Source organism: Syngnathus acus, chromosome 12 (assembly GCF_901709675.1).
Source record: "Syngnathus acus chromosome 12, fSynAcu1.2, whole genome shotgun sequence".
NCBI lineage: Eukaryota > Metazoa > Chordata > Actinopteri > Syngnathiformes > Syngnathidae > Syngnathus > Syngnathus acus.
This window is the reverse complement of record NC_051097.1, coordinates 2,358,373-2,374,542: the sequence shown is the minus strand read 5'-3', so window position 1 is coordinate 2,374,542 and position 16,170 is coordinate 2,358,373. Positions and strand designations below refer to the sequence as shown.

General features: G+C 41.7%; 2 protein-coding genes and 1 long non-coding RNA gene across 4 annotated transcripts in view; 2 read left to right on the top strand and 1 right to left on the bottom strand.

The window, feature by feature from the left end:
* Nucleotides 1-1,258, top strand: part of fpgs (folylpolyglutamate synthase) — a 22,410-nt gene extending 21,152 nt beyond the window's left edge. Inside the window, exon 15 of the mRNA XM_037265827.1 lies at nt 499-1,258. Within this exon, the coding sequence (XP_037121722.1) occupies nt 499-875 (377 nt within the window). The 3' untranslated portion in view covers nt 876-1,258. The remainder of the gene's footprint in view (nt 1-498) is intronic.
* The window catches only part of LOC119131459, a 22,126-nt gene extending 17,643 nt beyond the window's left edge, over nt 1-4,483 (bottom strand). Inside the window, exon 1 of the long non-coding RNA XR_005099670.1 lies at nt 4,184-4,483. This is a non-coding gene — a long non-coding RNA (uncharacterized LOC119131459). The remainder of the gene's footprint in view (nt 1-4,183) is intronic.
* skp2 (S-phase kinase-associated protein 2, E3 ubiquitin protein ligase) lies at nt 2,456-16,170 on the top strand. 2 transcript variants are annotated; one of them, XM_037265859.1, is made up of 10 exons: nt 2,456-2,621; nt 3,193-3,443; nt 5,947-6,058; nt 6,463-6,606; nt 13,053-13,187; nt 13,999-14,097; nt 14,182-14,309; nt 14,913-14,964; nt 15,310-15,417; nt 15,491-16,170. In XM_037265859.1, the coding sequence occupies exons 1-10, from the start codon at nt 2,608-2,610 to the stop codon at nt 15,705-15,707; spliced, it is 1,260 nt and encodes a 419-aa protein (XP_037121754.1). In that variant the 5' UTR covers nt 2,456-2,607; the 3' UTR covers nt 15,708-16,170. The 2 variants fall into 2 exon arrangements, with proteins under 2 accessions (XP_037121754.1, XP_037121753.1); XM_037265858.1 differs by having other exon boundaries at nt 2,457-2,621; nt 5,944-6,058.

Here is a 16,170-nt window from a genome sequence, read left to right as displayed (position 1 = left end):
TTCTCTCTATTTTTCATGTTTTGAATATGTTTAAGATAAATATATCAAAGCATGTGAAGTGATCAACTATACTAAAAATAACATGTGAAGTGGTCAACTATACTTGTAAGTAAGTGATGTGTTAATGATCAAGTAAAAATTTGTGAAAAAAAACGTATATGTCGCTCCTGAGTATAAGTCGCCCCCCCACCCAAACTATGAAAAAAACCGCGACTTATAGTCCGAAAATTACGGTATTTATTTTTTATTTTATTTTTCTTACTTTAATTCATGTTGTTGCATCTTAGTGTCAATACCCAAAAACGGCATTAACAAAACATTGTTGAAAGGAACAATTTGGGAGAAACACTCCAAGAAACTGCTTTCTGCAGCTGGTTTGTTTCAATATTGTTAGTTAACTTATACCACACATTTCCATGAATGGGATTGTACATTGAAAGGAACTTTCAAACAGGAGGTATCTGTAGTTAGATCATCTGTCCTCCCTTTGCTTCTCAGACCAACAGAACTTCAATGTGTCAGTGGAGCACATGCTGACTCGCTGCTTGGATAACGAAAGAAGCTGGCGTCTGCACAACAGCACAGGGAACATCAGTGGCACCCCACAACTAATTGAGGACAGCTTGTCTTTGATCCCTGAGGAGAAAGCGAACACGCTCGTGTTTCCCTGCATCCTCAGCGCCCTTCAATGGATCACACAGGGTAGGGATCCAGTGCTCGTGGACCCTTTCCAAAAAGTGATGCCATTGAAACCCAGCGTGATGGCTAAAGCTGCTCCATTGTACGATGCTGCCAAGATCCATGTCCTTATCACTGGAAGCCTCCACCTGGTGGGAGGTGCACTCAAACATCTTGTCCCCGAATCCTCCAAGTAAATGGGCCATGAATTACAAACTGTTATAATTAGAATTCCGATGCAGGAATATGAATGACTGTTTTAAAAATGTATATTTGGGGTACCACAACAATAAGAGTGAGACTAATGATACCCAGTGGCAGTCATTTGGAGCCAGGCAGTTTGCTCCCGCCCCCCCACCCCACTCAGAATGGCCCCAGACGCACAACAAACCAGACGCTCAACATTGCCAAGCTCAAGTCTTAAGTCCAACTTGAAGTCAAATGTGTTTACATAATGGGTACATTGATTAAAACAAGATAATGTGACAGTGTTTGTAGTTCACTTATCCCAAATGCTAATTATTAATTGTATTTAAAATAAAAACATGTCTATTTTGAAAGAAAATCAGAATTTGGAATACTTGACCAGTTTTTGGCCTTTTTTGTTTGTGGTTTTTTAAGAAAGCTCAATCTGGCTTTTATTTTTACACACTGTTTAATTTTTCTCTGTAAATGAAAAACACAAGTGTCTGCAAGTATTTACAAAACACTGCGACTTCATTTACTATATAACTCATTGCACACCAGCTGGAACTGTGACAAAACGCTGTACATATCACAATGAGACAACCAAGATAGTTCTAACAGCAAATTACATTACAAATTAATATAAACTATTGCTATCAAAATACAGTCGTAGAACAATGTCGATCAAAAGCCAAAGGGAAAAACGTTTTCACTTTTTAAATCATGCTAGGTACATTATGGGTGTATGTGATTACATTTGGCACAATGATGATCTAATTTGATCTAATATGAAATATTGGTGACTATTTTCTTAACCTGAAAGTAAAAAGTCTGGTTGACTAAAACCTACATATACTCGCACATTCAGTAGACTCAATTTTTCTCTTTACTTTATTGTAGTTTAGTTTATTTTTTAGTTTGTGTCCTTGCTTTTTTTTCCGTCAGCCTGTTTTTTATGAAATTAGTATTTATTTTGTCCGGGATCGACAATCGTTGAACTGCCAGTGATGGAACCTATGGCTTTATAATTTGGTGCATCATCATATTTCTTTTTGTTAGGAACACAAATTGTTTAGGAAGTGCTTTATGAAATAAGATTTTAGGGGAATTAAATTATGTTTTGTGCGGAATTGTTCATATGTCGGTAGACTCGTGGTGGGCGTGTGTTTAGTCTGCAGGGAGCGGTACCGAGATGCCCCCTCACGCCCGGGCAGTTTCTTGGACCGGGCGGGCGGGGCTGATGTTTGGAGAGGAAGAATGAGCAGGACTGCTGCCAAGCGTGAATCGAGGAAAACATCACTTCAGCTAAAAGCTCAATAAATTGATTTTGCATGAAAATTGGTCCTTTAATAGAAATGTCACTTCTAAATGCAGTACTGGGTGAATTAATTCATGTTAAGATCTGAGCGTATGCAGACTAACGAAAACGTGTTTCTCTCTTGCAATAAGTCTTAAAACTTGTGTGTGACAGATTATATAATGAAAATCTCACGTTTAATATCTATAATTAATTCGCGTTCCCTCTTAAAAAGACGAACGCAAACGCGCATGCGTGTTTAACCTCTATCAGAACGGATGTTGAATAGGCGCGGGGTAAGTGACGTAATAGTGTAAGGCGCCCTGCAGCAGGCGGTGAGTTTAAAACCATCCAAGTTGGACGGCTGCAGAAAAAAATAGTCCTGGTGAGCTCCAGTACATGCTGTTTTCTATTTTCAGCACCTTTTCCTCCCTGAAACGGAGGTGATGCCAGGAGACAGGTATGATTGTATCTAGTTGTGCTTGATTTTAAATAGAAGTTTTGGGCATTCCACCCCTCGTGAAACGAAACTCTGCTATCTCGGTGTTATTCTGGTTCCCGAATGGCTATTACTTTAATGCATTGCAAATGTATGGTTTCCAAGTTTTCAATAATCAAAATGATTTGTGCAAGACGTCCCTCTAAAATTGCCATATTGCAAATTTAACCAGATTTACCCATTGTGTTGAGCGGACCGCATTTTGTTTTTGGTGAGCCTCCCGCTCATTCTACCGTTTCCCTAATGCAGTAGCTCTTATGTTAGTGGAAAAAAGTTGCAAATAGTTTCGTTATGACTGTAACCCTGCCAGAGAGTTTTATGCACGCGTGTCTTTGTGCATAAAACCAGTTTTTCCGAATTTGCGCGGTCAAAAGTTTGTCTCAATATGGCGGGCAAACCTATCTTGCAGGAAAATGTCTTCCAAAGTATTGCCCACAGATCGTAAACAAAAACGAATGAAATGTTGTCAAACTCGGTCGGTATTAACACCATAAAGAAAAATGCTTATTTTTTTCATTTGCCTTCCACCCAGCGTGCCTCTGCAGGATGTGTTTTGCTTCGGTGTTCAAGGCTCCATGTTGTCCCGAGCCAAGAGTAGCAGCAAGCGCAAGTGCCAAGACGTCTTTACTGAGGGCCTGGACACTGAATGCACTCCAACGGACCTCATTCAACAGTGGTCACCTGGGCACAAATGGCAACATTCTCTTTGTAAGGGCAAAGAGAATGACGGAAAGCCTTTTGTAATTTCCAGACGATCAAGGAAGAGGAAAGAATCAATTTCCGGTAAGAACCAGGGTTTTAATAACTTTGGAGTGTTCACTTCTCACTGTTCGGTCATCTTCCATATTGCTTATCCGAGGGTTGTGGGCATCTGGAACCTATCCCAGCAGTTTTTGGGCAGTAGACGTACACCCCGAACTGGTTGCCAGCCAATTGCAGGTCACATATCGACGAACAAGCATTCACAGTCACAGCTATGAACAATTTGGAGTGATAATCAGCCTACCATGCATGTTTTTGGAATGTGGGAGGAAACCAGAGTAGCCGATGGAAATCCATGCAATCACAGGGAGAACACGCAAACTCCACACGGGAAGGCTAGAGCTGTAATTGAACCCTGCACCTTTGAACTATGAGGTGGACATGCTAACCAGTGCCTCACTGTGTTGGCGCATATAACCCTAACCAAGAAAATCAAATCAAGTAGAATGCTTTTTTTTTTAAGTGTCCCTCTTAATCACAAAAGAATCTCAATAGGTTTTATTCACCCTCAGTTGATATGACTGATCTTAACCCCACAGAAGGACATGGAAAAACTCCCAAGAAACATCTAAGAAAAACTAAGAAACTTTAAGAAGGGGCAGATCCCCCTATCACAATGACCAGGTTGGAATGGATGCCAAGTGGGCAGCAATAAAGCTAGCATAACGCAAGGACAGTCTCTTTCCATTCCTTGTTTGCCATGTTGCCAACTTCAAAAGTGGATTTGCGACTTGAATTCTTGTTGCGTAATGATACACCACCAGCTCAGTGGACTTGTGGTATGAGTATCCGCCCTGAGACTGGGAGGTTGTGGGTTCGATCCCCGGCTGAGCCATACCAAAAACTACTAAAAAAAAAAAAAAGGAACCCAATGCCTCCCTGCTTGGATTGGGTTGGATTGGGGTAGCTGTAAAGCTGCACCTTCTTGGGCCGCCCTGCATGTGGCAGTACCTGCACCTACTGGGCAACGACCCTTTGAAGGCGAGAGGGTGGTAAGGGGACGGCACAGCCGCTTGACACCTAAAACAATCTTTGTGCTGGTAAGACTTGCAGAAATAACTGCTAGTCTACTCATTTGATCGGAGATACACCATGCGCGGCGTAGTAATTTTTATGCATCTTATTTTCTATGATATAACCCGAGTGTCTAGTGTCACCTTTTGGTGATTAAAAAAAGAGCAAAGCCATTCAGCCGCAAGCACAACAATGTCACTTGGTGGTGGTATTTTATTGACTGTTGCTAGATGACTTCATTTTTTAGGCGTGACACACAGTACAAGGACCACAGTTGCCTGACAACTCTTAAACATGCCTTCTTCCGGCCAACGACCTTGAAGTAAAATACAGAAATAACTACATTTAAATTCAATCTAACAAGCTAATGCAGTGGTCCCCAACCACCGGGCCGCGGACCGGTACCGGTCCGTGGGTCACTTGGTACCGGGCCGCGGAGCCGCATAGGAAAAAAAAAAAAAAAGAATTTTTTTTTTCATTTTTTTTTTCATTGACGATCAATTCATTCAGGTTAAGACGCTCGTCCCGGTCACGTGACATGTTTCCCCAGTCGAGCCCGCAAAGCTAGCAAAAATGAGTAAGAATTTATTTTGAAAAATATAAAAAATTTGGCGAATCTCTCCCAATTACATCTGTCAGTGCATCTGAAAAATAAGGACTCTTGACACAGGGCGCTCGTCTCGGTCACGTGACATGTCACCACAGTCAAGCCCGCGAGGCAAGCAAAAATGAGCAAGAAACAGAGAAGTTTGGAAAGCTTCTTCGGAAAGGGAAAAACGTCCAATGAGTACACTGAAGAAGAAGAGGCTACGACTTCTAAGAAAAGGAAAGCTGCATTTAAAAGAACATTTCTGGAGTCCTACTTAAAATATGGATTTATCGCCACAGGTGACTCTGACACGCCAAGTGCACTCCGCATATGTTGCGAAAGGCTAGCTAACGAGGCAATGAAGCCTTCAAACCTGCTTCGGCACATGGAGACCAAGCATCCTGCATTTAAAGACAAACCTTAACCACTTCGGGTGTCATTGTCTCCGATTACGCCTAGATGGGAACGGCTCATTTCTGAGAAAAGAGCTCGGTGCTCCCACTAATTCAACGTTTTATTTTTATGTGGTTTATATTTGTTTTTATGCCAGTCGTATCATTTTATTTCATCCTATTTATATATATATAAATATTTAAATAATAAATATATAAATATATTTATTTATATAAAGGCCGGTCCGCGAAAATATTTCTGACACGTAACCGGTCCGTGGTGCAAAAAAGGTTGGGGACCACTGAGCTAATGTATTACATTAATAGACAAAGACAGAAACATGGGACAGGTTCGCTACATTATACATAGTTAGTTTTGTTTATGCGAAATATATACATTCAATTTTTATTTTTTGTTAATGAAAGCTTTTTCAGATTTAGATATTCCGTTAGATTTTATAAAATAAAATAACCCTGTGAAGAAGTAAGTAAATCATTTGTCTTAATCATGTCTGATTATATCCAGCAGGCATTTCATGGGACCACTTTCCAGACGAGTTGATCCTCCGGATCCTCATCTTGCTACCTCTGCAGGACCTCCTCAAGACATCTGTTATTTGCAGACGCTGGCATCGTTTGGCGTAAGTAGTCGATAATTGTTTCTTGAGATGTTCTCGCTCTCTCTCTCTCTCGCTCTCTCTCTCTCTCATACATATACATATACATACCACACACACAGTGGTACCTCTACTTACGAACTTAATTGCTCCTGTGACGTTTTTTCTTTTGTTTCTCGTAAGTCATGGCATGCATGCGCCCTATAATGCGGTGCACCCTATGTGTGGATTAAATACAGAAAAGCCCCAGTAATTGAGTCTGCACCTTTCTACCCGAAGCGCCTTATGGTGCGGAAAATACAGTAATGATATTGCAGTGGCTTAGAATAATTCTATGAATTGTAACTAGACATTTAATGATTAAAACTACAAACTTACATCCTTGCAGTAGATGGTCTCACTTTTCCGTGTGTGTGTGTGTCTTCCAGGTTTGATGAGTCACTTTGGCAAAGTGTGGACCTGGAGGGGGTGAGCAATATGGGTTTAGCACTGCAGCAGGTGTTGAAGACGGGGGTGCGCAGGTTACGATGCCCTCGCTCTTTCATAAACAACCTTCACCTAACTGGCACATGGTGAGTTGAGACATTAATGTGACTTGTCTGTCAGGGTTTAGTGAGTTGCTAGAAAGTCAATCAGTCATAAAACAGAGAGAGAGCGAGAGAGACAAAATATTATGTCTGAATATCATCTCTTGTTGAAAGCGTTATGAACCCAAAAATATACATTTTATTCATTGTGTAATTTTTGATTAATCGGTGACCAGAATTTTTGTCAGTATCTGAACTATCATCAGCAAAAAAAACATATATACACACATACCCTCATAAATACTAGTTGAGTGGTATTTAGATAAGATTCTGGTTTGGGAAAAATAATTGACGAAAGTAAATCACTCACAGCTTGCATAACAATGTAAATTTATTGCTCTCAAAATAAATGTATAGCCATTTGTCTCCGATACTGGCAACGAACGTGAGAACTGTACACAATTAAATGAAAATGTCCAAATAGGGCAGGGGTGTCCAAACTTTTAGCAAGGAGGGCCAGATTTAGTAACGTGAAGGGGCCCGGGGGCCAATATTTTTTTTTGCTTCTCTTCCGGAGGGGGGGGGGGTGCTAATGGGACGTCAAACGCTGCGTGTTTGCTTCTCTTCCGGGGGGGGGGGTGCTAATGGGACGTCAAACGCTGCGCGTACGCTTCTCTTCCGGGGGTGGGGGGGGTGCTAATGGGACGTCAAACGCTGCGCGTTCGCTTCTCTTCCGGGGGGGGGGGGGGGGGATGCTAAGGCGACGTCAAACGCTTTGTGTGGCGGGCTCCATCTAGTGTGGAAACCAGGGCTGTGGCCTCGGTCGGATTTTTGCACCGAGTCCGGCCTCTTGACCACGAGTCCGAGTCCGGCTGTCCATTTTTTTCTGTTGATTCATGTGACTGCTTAGTCTTTATTCAAGGCTAATTTAGATCAAAATCTAAATAATTACAACAGTTTTGTGATGGGTTTCTTTATTAAACATATAAACGACTACAATAAACAGATACTTTCAAGTTTTAATCATTAATTACACCATTATAGCTCAGACATTTATCTAAACACAAATAATTAGTGACGACCCCACAACTATCGAAACCCATCAATGATATAAGCTGGGTGACATAATCGTCCTTGACATTGGTACATAATGTAAACATTAGCCTAAGTGCAACTCAACGTGGCCGCATTGATCGTAACTTACGCTCCGTTTCCCCCCCAAATCTAGAGGCAAAACATTGTTCTCTCGCTACTCCGGGGTTCTTCCATTTTGGCTGCGCGCGGGGCATTGTGGGTCTTGTACGTGCACGCACGCAGGCAGGCGCGGGCGCGCACGCAACAACTAAATTTGGCTTCATAACAAGCAAGCAGGGCTGTGGACAGTATTCCTACGCGCATTCTCAGCAGCATGATGAAAATAAAATTCAATAACGTCACTGAGGCATATTTTAACGAACTCCACTTCATTGTATGGCTTTTTAGCCCGTGCAGTGTTCCAAGCCAGTTGAAACAATGCAAGTGTGACAGTCTCTGAGTGCTTCGTAATTTTTTTGAAAAACTGTACCTATTTTTCTGCCTGACTTTTCAAAGTCTCCAAACTTGTGCTTGCGAAATTCAGTCCCTTTTGCAAAGTCCTTATCGATATTGGCATGAAGTGAGCTGAAGTGGCGCTGACCATTTGAAGCTTTTAAATGCGCCAATGACGTCCGACATATCAGGCAGAATGGCTTGCCATAGCGTTCAACAAAAAACAACTTTAACTCTGTTAAAAACGTCCTGTGTTCATCGTCATATATTCGTTTAGCTGTGCATTTTTTCCTTGCCATTTTGGCAAGCGTCTTGTCAGCTTTTCTGGACCTAATGGGCCCCCGTAGTCACAGTCGCCATTCATTAAAAAGCCAGCAAAACCAATCGCTCTGTTTGTCCCTCCTCCTTTGCGGGATTTCCCCTCACGCGCATGCGCGTTTGACCGGTTGGCGAGGTGGCGGCCGACAAACGCCGGCGGCGCTCAATGCTGTCAAGTTCTTTTTCAAACTTGATCGTAAGCAGGGCTGTGGACAGTATTCCTACGCGCATTCTCAGCAGCATGATGAAAATAAAATTGAACGTATTTTTTTTATTGTCGGACTCGGTGGACTCGGTCAAAATCAGCACCGAGTCCCCGAGTCCGCAGCCCTGGTGGAAACTGAGAAGTGCAACAGAGTTGAGCTCAAGCTTCTTGTGCGGGCCATATTCAATTATGTTTTCAGAATTTGCTGCGGGCCAATAAAAACTGCGGGCCGTAGTTTGGACACCCCTGAAATAGGGCCTAAAGCAGGGGTCACCAACACGTTGCCCGCGGGCACCAGGTCGCCCGTGAGGACTGCATGAGTCGCCTGCAGGACTGTTCTAAAATTAGCTCAAATAGCGGCACTTGTCAGTGAGCTGCATCTATTTATTTTACAGTCAAACCTCGGTTTTCGAACGTCCCGATTCTTGAAATAATCGGAATTCGAACAAAAAATTCGAGATTTTTTTGCTTCGGTTGTCGAACAAAATTCGGAGGTCGAACCTCGCGAGATGAGCCGGGAGGACCCGAGAAATCCCGACCGCGCGGCCCGGATGCCGACTGACTCCGTTGTTATTGTATTTTCGTTACTTTGAGGATTGTATTAACCCCTAATCATGCCTCCAAAGACAGCAAGTGGGAGCAGTAAAGCCATCCTAAAATACAAAGACGCTCTTAAAGCAATGTGACAGTGAGCGCCCGGTGTGCTGCGGTTGCGCGATCTGACAAAATTAAGCTCCCTGCGCACTGAGGTCCACTTAAATTTTGGAAAGTACCTCAGGACTTTAAAAATATTTTCTAAATTTCAGCGACGGCTCTGTCACAATAATGCGACCAGCGCGGTGCAGTTGCGCGGTGGGCGACGCGCTAGGGTTGCGCGTTCGGCGGTGGCGCTGCAGTTGCGCGATCGGACAAATATGCGCAAATGAAAAAATGCTTAAAAAAGGCGGGGTTTTTTGTCTTGAAACGGATTAAATTTTGTTTCCATTATTTGTAAAAATAGATTCGGAATTCGACCGATTCGCTTCTCGAACCGCCTTCTGGAACGGATTGTGGTCAAAAACCAAGGTTTGACTGTATTTTTGCTATTCTTGTTAAAATCACACTTACATGTGAACTGGAAATGACAATAATAACACATAGTGAAAGCCAAATTGAGCAAATTGGCTTTTTCAGAAGTGTGTGTCAAACTGGTAGCCCTTTGCCTTAATCAGTACCCAGGAAGTAGCTCTCGGTTTAAGAAAGGTTGGTGACCCCTGGCCTAAAGTGTCAAGATTTTGTGTAGTCACAAATACTTTCCAGCGGCACAGTGACGCACTGGTTAGCACATCCACCTCACAGTTCGGAGGCTGCGGTTTGCCCGTAGGTCTGAGTGCGGATGATTGTGTGATCTGTGTGCCCTGTGATTGGCTGGCAAACGATTCAGGGTTTCCCCCGCCTACTGCCCGATGACTGCTGGGATAGGCTCCAGCACGCCCGCGACCCCCATGGGGACAAGCGGTACAAAGAATGGATGAAAGGATGGACAAATATTTTCAGCACTGCCTTGATACTTTGTGGGCAGTGACCCAAGATTCTTATGTTGCCACTTGGTCAATTTTCCTCCTTTCCATCTCAAAGCTGTTTAAGTTAGAGACCTTGTGATTGTCCGTCTTTTTGACGTTGCCCAATTGTATTCATGTCTGGAGACATTCTTGACCAGTCCATCACTTTTAGCTTGTTTAGTAGGACTTGAATGGGTGTTTGGGGTACTTATCAGCTGTTGGACCACTGTATCAGCTTGGCCATTTTGCTGAAGTTCAGTTTCAGGGTGTCGTAATGTTACCTGGGCAGTCTTTATAGAGAGATTTTTTTCCTTCCTCTATACATACTATATACACCCTCAGAGCTTTAGTTTTGCCATGAGGTTCCTTATTGAACTTCCAGTATAGAGTGTGAGATTGGTCACACCAGATTTTACACACCAGATTTGACCATATACTGGCACTCAGTCACCAAACACTGCATAGCGAAAATGCATAATTGAACATTTTCATTGTGTGGTGGATAGAATTGTCTTCAGTATTTCCTCTCCTGTGTGTGCGTGCATGTATGTATGTATATATATATGTGTGTATATATATATATATATATATATATACACCGTTTTTTTCCATGTATAATGCGCCCCCATGTATAATACGCACCCTAAAAATGGCATGTCGATGCTGGAAAAAAGCCTGTACCCATGTATAATACGCACCCAAATTTTGATTTTTTTTTTTTTTTTTAAAAAGTCCCAATGATCGTCACACACGCATCTGGGTGTGGTAAAATTTGTCCTCTGCATTTGACCCATCCCCGTGTGATTTTGATCCATCCCCTGGGGGAGAGGGGAGCAGTGAGCAGCAGCGGCGCCGCGCTCGGGAATCATTTGGTGATCTAACCCCCCAATTCCAACCCTTAATGCTGAGTGCCAAGCAGGGAGGCAATGGGTCCCATTTTTATAGTCTTTGGTATGACCCGGCCGGGTTACTTAAGTCCGTAAACGTAAAATTATTTCAGAAAAAAAATCATCTTTGGGAACAACCGGATGTTATTCTGCCGGTCAGTATCACTGCGCATGCAGTAGCAAACTCGATAGCGAAGAAAAATGTGAGACTCTCAACGGGATCACCAATATTTGAGTGATGTTCCAGTTATTTATCACAATTATTTATTATTATAATAATAATATATATAATAATTATTTATTTATTATTCACAATTGTCATGGTGATCTTTCTGGTGATTTCTTAACTAGGCTGGATGTATTTTTTTTTAAATAAATAAACTTGACTTTTGTTGGCATTGATTTCTCCGACTGCCCAGAAAGGCACCACCGCGATCAGTTAGGTTAAAATGAAAAGAGAGGAAAGTGACGTTGTAAAGAACCATCCATGACAAGATTTTCTTCAAAAATTGTTGTACCATGATTTTCTTAAAAAAAAAAAAACTTTTTTTTTTTTTTTTTTTTTTTGTACCCATGTATAATGCGCACCCCAGATTTTAGGACAATAAATTAGTTAAATTTTGCGCATTATACATGGAAAAAAATGGTATATATATATATATATATATACCGTAATTTTCGGACTTTTCGGGGTTTTTCATAGTTTGGGTGGGGGGGCGACTTATAATAAGGAGCGACTTGTGTTTTTTTTTCAAAAATTTTCCAAAAAAAAAAAAAGTGAAACCGCGATAAACGAACCGCAATGTAGCAAGGGATTACTGTAATTTGAATTTCAAGTGACGTCAGCAGCCCGACGTCGCGTCAGCAGCAGCTCCGTCGAGTCAATCTTTGTCCTTTATGTAAACAACCGTCGCGCTGCTGACGCGACGTCGCGGTCGCGCGTCAGCAGCACGGCGGTTGTTTACATAAAGGGCAAAGATTGACTCGACGGAGCTCTCTTTCACTTCCGTGGATTGAAGTCGGGGGCCGGCGCTCGGCCGGGTGGCTGTCCAGGGACGGTGGATGGGGCTCGGACAATGCTTTTACGCACGCCCGGTCCTACTCTACCGAACTGTCTTTCACCTCCGTGGATGGAAGTCGAGGGCCGGCGCTCAGCCGGGTGGCTGTCCTGGGACGGTAGATGGGGCTCGGTCATGGCTTTTACGCACGCCCGGTCCTATTGTATGGAGCTCTCTTCCACTTCCGTGGCTGGAAGTCCACGCCGCCACACGCCTGGAAGTTTGTTTTGTTAAATAAAGAGCCGTTTACCAAACCCACGTCTTTCCTTGAACTTTGTTAACGCTACAATATAGTTATATAGTAGATCTGTGGAATAACGACGAGGCTGACGTCAGGGCGCACACGCGGCGTTGTTGACAAAGGACGAGGAATTTGATCGATGGATTTAATGATTTAGAGTGCACAGATGGTTCGATAACATTATTGCTTATATAATAGTTATTTGATATATAATTTATATATCGTTATATGGGCCTGTGGAATATTTTGAAGTCCAAGAGCCGTCAGCGGCGCGCACGCATTGTTGACAAAGGACGATTGATGGATTTAATGAATTGGAGTGACACAGATGGTTTTATTAACGTGTTATTTATGTAATAGTTTTTTGAATAACTCTGAATTTTACGTCAGGGCCGTTCTCAGCTCTTAGTTTGTGTTTATGTCACGTTAGCATACCTATCGTTTAGCCTGTTGTTGCTCGTTCATGACTGTTCTTGGTGTTGGATTTTGTCGAATAAATTGCCCCCCAAAATGCGACTTATACTCCGGAGCGACTTATATATGTTTTTTTTCACTTTTTGGGCATTTTATGGCTGATGCGACTTATACTCCGGAGCGACTTATACTCCGAAAATTACGGTGTGTGTGTGTATACACACACACACACCTCTCTGCTGTTATTGTCCTATAGTTGTTTATATTTGTAAAAGCGTTGTTGCATTTTTGCCACGTTAGCACACTGCAGGTTGCTGAAATGGACCTTTCTAGCTCAATCATCACCACGCCCATCCTTGAGAGCATCCTCTGTAGCTGTAATCTGATAGAGTGTCTTAGTCTGGAAGGCCTGCAGCTCTCTGACAACATTATCAGGTTAGTTCTCGCCTCACTGCACTCTTCTGTGGTTGCAGGTAACAATAGCTTAAAGTTCCAAAAAACTTTAAGGGATACTGTAACCATAAAATAGATGGTTAGATGAATAGGTGGTTATTTCAAGTGACCTATGTATATCATGCTGCTTATATCAGGTGAATAACAAAAACAACCCACAATGTGTACACATCCCAAACTTTTGGAATCAACAAAAGGCCTTATTATTGTGAAATTTTGTAATAATTATTGCATTAAATTGCAAAGTATTGCATTATATTGCAATCTTAAATCGTCTTGTGATGTCCCCTGGCTAGCCAGATGAATCAGCCCTCTTCTAAATGTGGATAAAAAGCCGATATCGTTGATATCTGCCAATGTGCGTTGTTTCATGTGTTCAAGTCAATGTCTGAAGTTAAATAAAATCCTAAACAAGTTTTCTATAGCAAAATACATTTTCAAAATTTCAATACAACTCACTGAAATATTGTTTTTGTTTTAATTTTTAAACAAAATTGTGCTTAGTTTCAGTGGTGTCTGCAACATCTTGGATAAAATTAAGTGAAACTTTGAAACAAAAATTAATAATTCCCTGACATTAACCCACTTTTAAATTGATCCCTTATTGCCTTTCAAATTAAATAAGGGGGAGATCAGATGCCAATGCTCATCAAAACTCAACAGCAATGATCGGCCCAACTGATAATTGATCGTTCCCTAAAAAGCATATGTGACACTTGAAATGGCTATGTAGGTCAATAGTCATTCATATGCTGGTAATATATTCACATTAAAGCTTGAATTCCTCTTGCAGTAGTCTGGCCCAGAATTGGCGTCTACGGCAGCTCAACCTCAGCGGCTGCTCCGACTTCTCTGCTCAGCCCCTCGGCCACATGCTACAATCCTGCACCAGGTCCACTCTTGCAACTTTTTTTTTTTCACTCACACTCCTTACAACGGACCGTCTTCATTTCCATTTGTCGACTCCTTTTGACAGAATAGAACAGTTGAACATATCGTGGTGCCACTTCAATAGCAATCATGTGAAGAGTGTGGTAAATCATGTCAGCTCCAACGTCACACACCTGAACCTCAGCGGATACAGAGATGGCCTCACACTAGATGGTGAGTGGGGGAGATCTTTCAACTTTAAACTGTTATGTAATTTGGTATTTTATGCATTTTGTCACTTTTACAAGGGAGATATAATATTAAAACATATATATAAACAATTAATTGAATTTAAAACTTAGAATAACCAAGACTCAAAACTACCAACACTTTATCTTGAACATTCTATTCTTTTTATCAAGTACAAAATGACCTTGTAAATAAAATTCAAGCCTCTTGCTTTTTATTCTGCGGCATTTACCTGAACCTTTACAGAATTTTAACTTTGTATGCGTTCAAACTGAGAATAATCATCTTTACATCCTTATTGAATTTCCTTTCTTATTTTTTTTTTCCTTTTTATTTTCACAAGACTTGTGCCAGGATTAGGCCACTCTGGTCTTAGAGAACAGCTTGGCCTTTCTGTTTTAAAGGATTCCCTCTGCTAGAAAAATACTCTCTTCTTGTGCATGCTTTGGCCTGGTGGGAGCAGTGTGGTGCTGTACAAGCATTTAATGCTCACAATGAGAAATTTGCACTTGAACTCTGCTAATACAGTATTACAGCAGGTAGGTGATGCTTAGCTTTTACTGAAATGACTGTTTTCTCTCTTTCTAGATGTGAAGGCCTTGGTTACAAGATGTCCTAATATTCATACACTAGATTTGAGGTATGTTTGTGTTCATGTCTTCACACCAAATATTTGCAGTATTCCTCTATGTTCACTTATCAAGAACATCAAACAGTCAAGTGTGGTCTGTTCTTAACAATAATTGCAAAATAATAGTTTTCTATTTTCATTTGGGACCTTTCATATGAGACTTGAAATGCAGTCCCCTCCAAAATTACTTGGCAATAAAAGTATATGACAGGAAGTTAACATTTCAGCTTTTGTTGTTGCACATTTCATCTTGTCCTTGGGAAAGTACATTTGGTGACGGTGTAGCATAGTCCCTTAAATTGTAGGGGTACAGGATTTGTTCTTCATGTGTTGCCTCATGTTTCTTTTTTCCAGTGACAGCACTCAGCTGATGGCCGACTGTTTCCCTGTGCTGTCTGAGCTCAAACATCTGCACCATCTGTCCTTGAGCCGCTGCTACCACATTCACATTGCCTCCCTCACGTGTGTTCCAGCCGCCGTACACAAAGCTCTGGTTTTAAGCAGGCAATCCAAATAACTTGAGTTGTGTTTGCAGTGACCTCAGGAAGACGTTCCCCAAACTGCACTACCTGGAGGTTTTTGGCCTCGTAAATGACAGCCACCTGTCCTCATTGAGGAAGGAAAACCCCGGCATTTGTATTAACTCGCTGCCTTTCTCTGCTGTCGCCCGACCCACGCCTGCCAGCGTCCTGGGGACCGTTGGCGGCTACAGCATGTGGAACAGGAAAAATCGACTCAGGTTTACGTTATAGGTTTTTTTTCTATTTGACCCCAAAACACACATGTAGGAAATGATAGTTTGTTGGTATCCATGGTCCAAGTCAATAAGTTCTAAACACAAAATCAACATTTGTAGATTGTTCAGAAAAATTATGTACGTTTCTGTTGCTAGAAAACTTTTAATGGCACCAAACTGTTCAAAAGGTTAATAATCAGGAAAATGTTAGGCCAAATGCAATCTTTGCAGCATGTCTTTCAATATTTATAGCAGTTTGTCTCTGACCTTTTATACTCATCGTCATTGGTGTTTAGATTATATTTTTCTAAGTGGATTTTCAGTATGTGGTGAACTACACCTAACTTTCAGAAAGTGTTTCAGATGTTCATAGTTGAGCCACGTCTCTACATTAGGTACTTTCGACAAGGCCATCAGGTTATTGTACTTTTCTATGTACATTTCCTGTTTGTAGTATTAAAGTTGACTTGAAGCAAACA

Excerpts from the sequence above, each read along its gene's own strand:
- skp2 (XM_037265858.1), top strand. Across the intron at positions 13,188-13,998 it reads CTCTCTGACAACATTATCAG|TAGTCTGGCCCAGAATTGGC; the intron begins GTTAGTTCTCGC and ends TTCCTCTTGCAG. Across the intron at positions 15,418-15,490 it reads ATTCACATTGCCTCCCTCAC|TGACCTCAGGAAGACGTTCC; the intron begins GTGTGTTCCAGC and ends TTGTGTTTGCAG.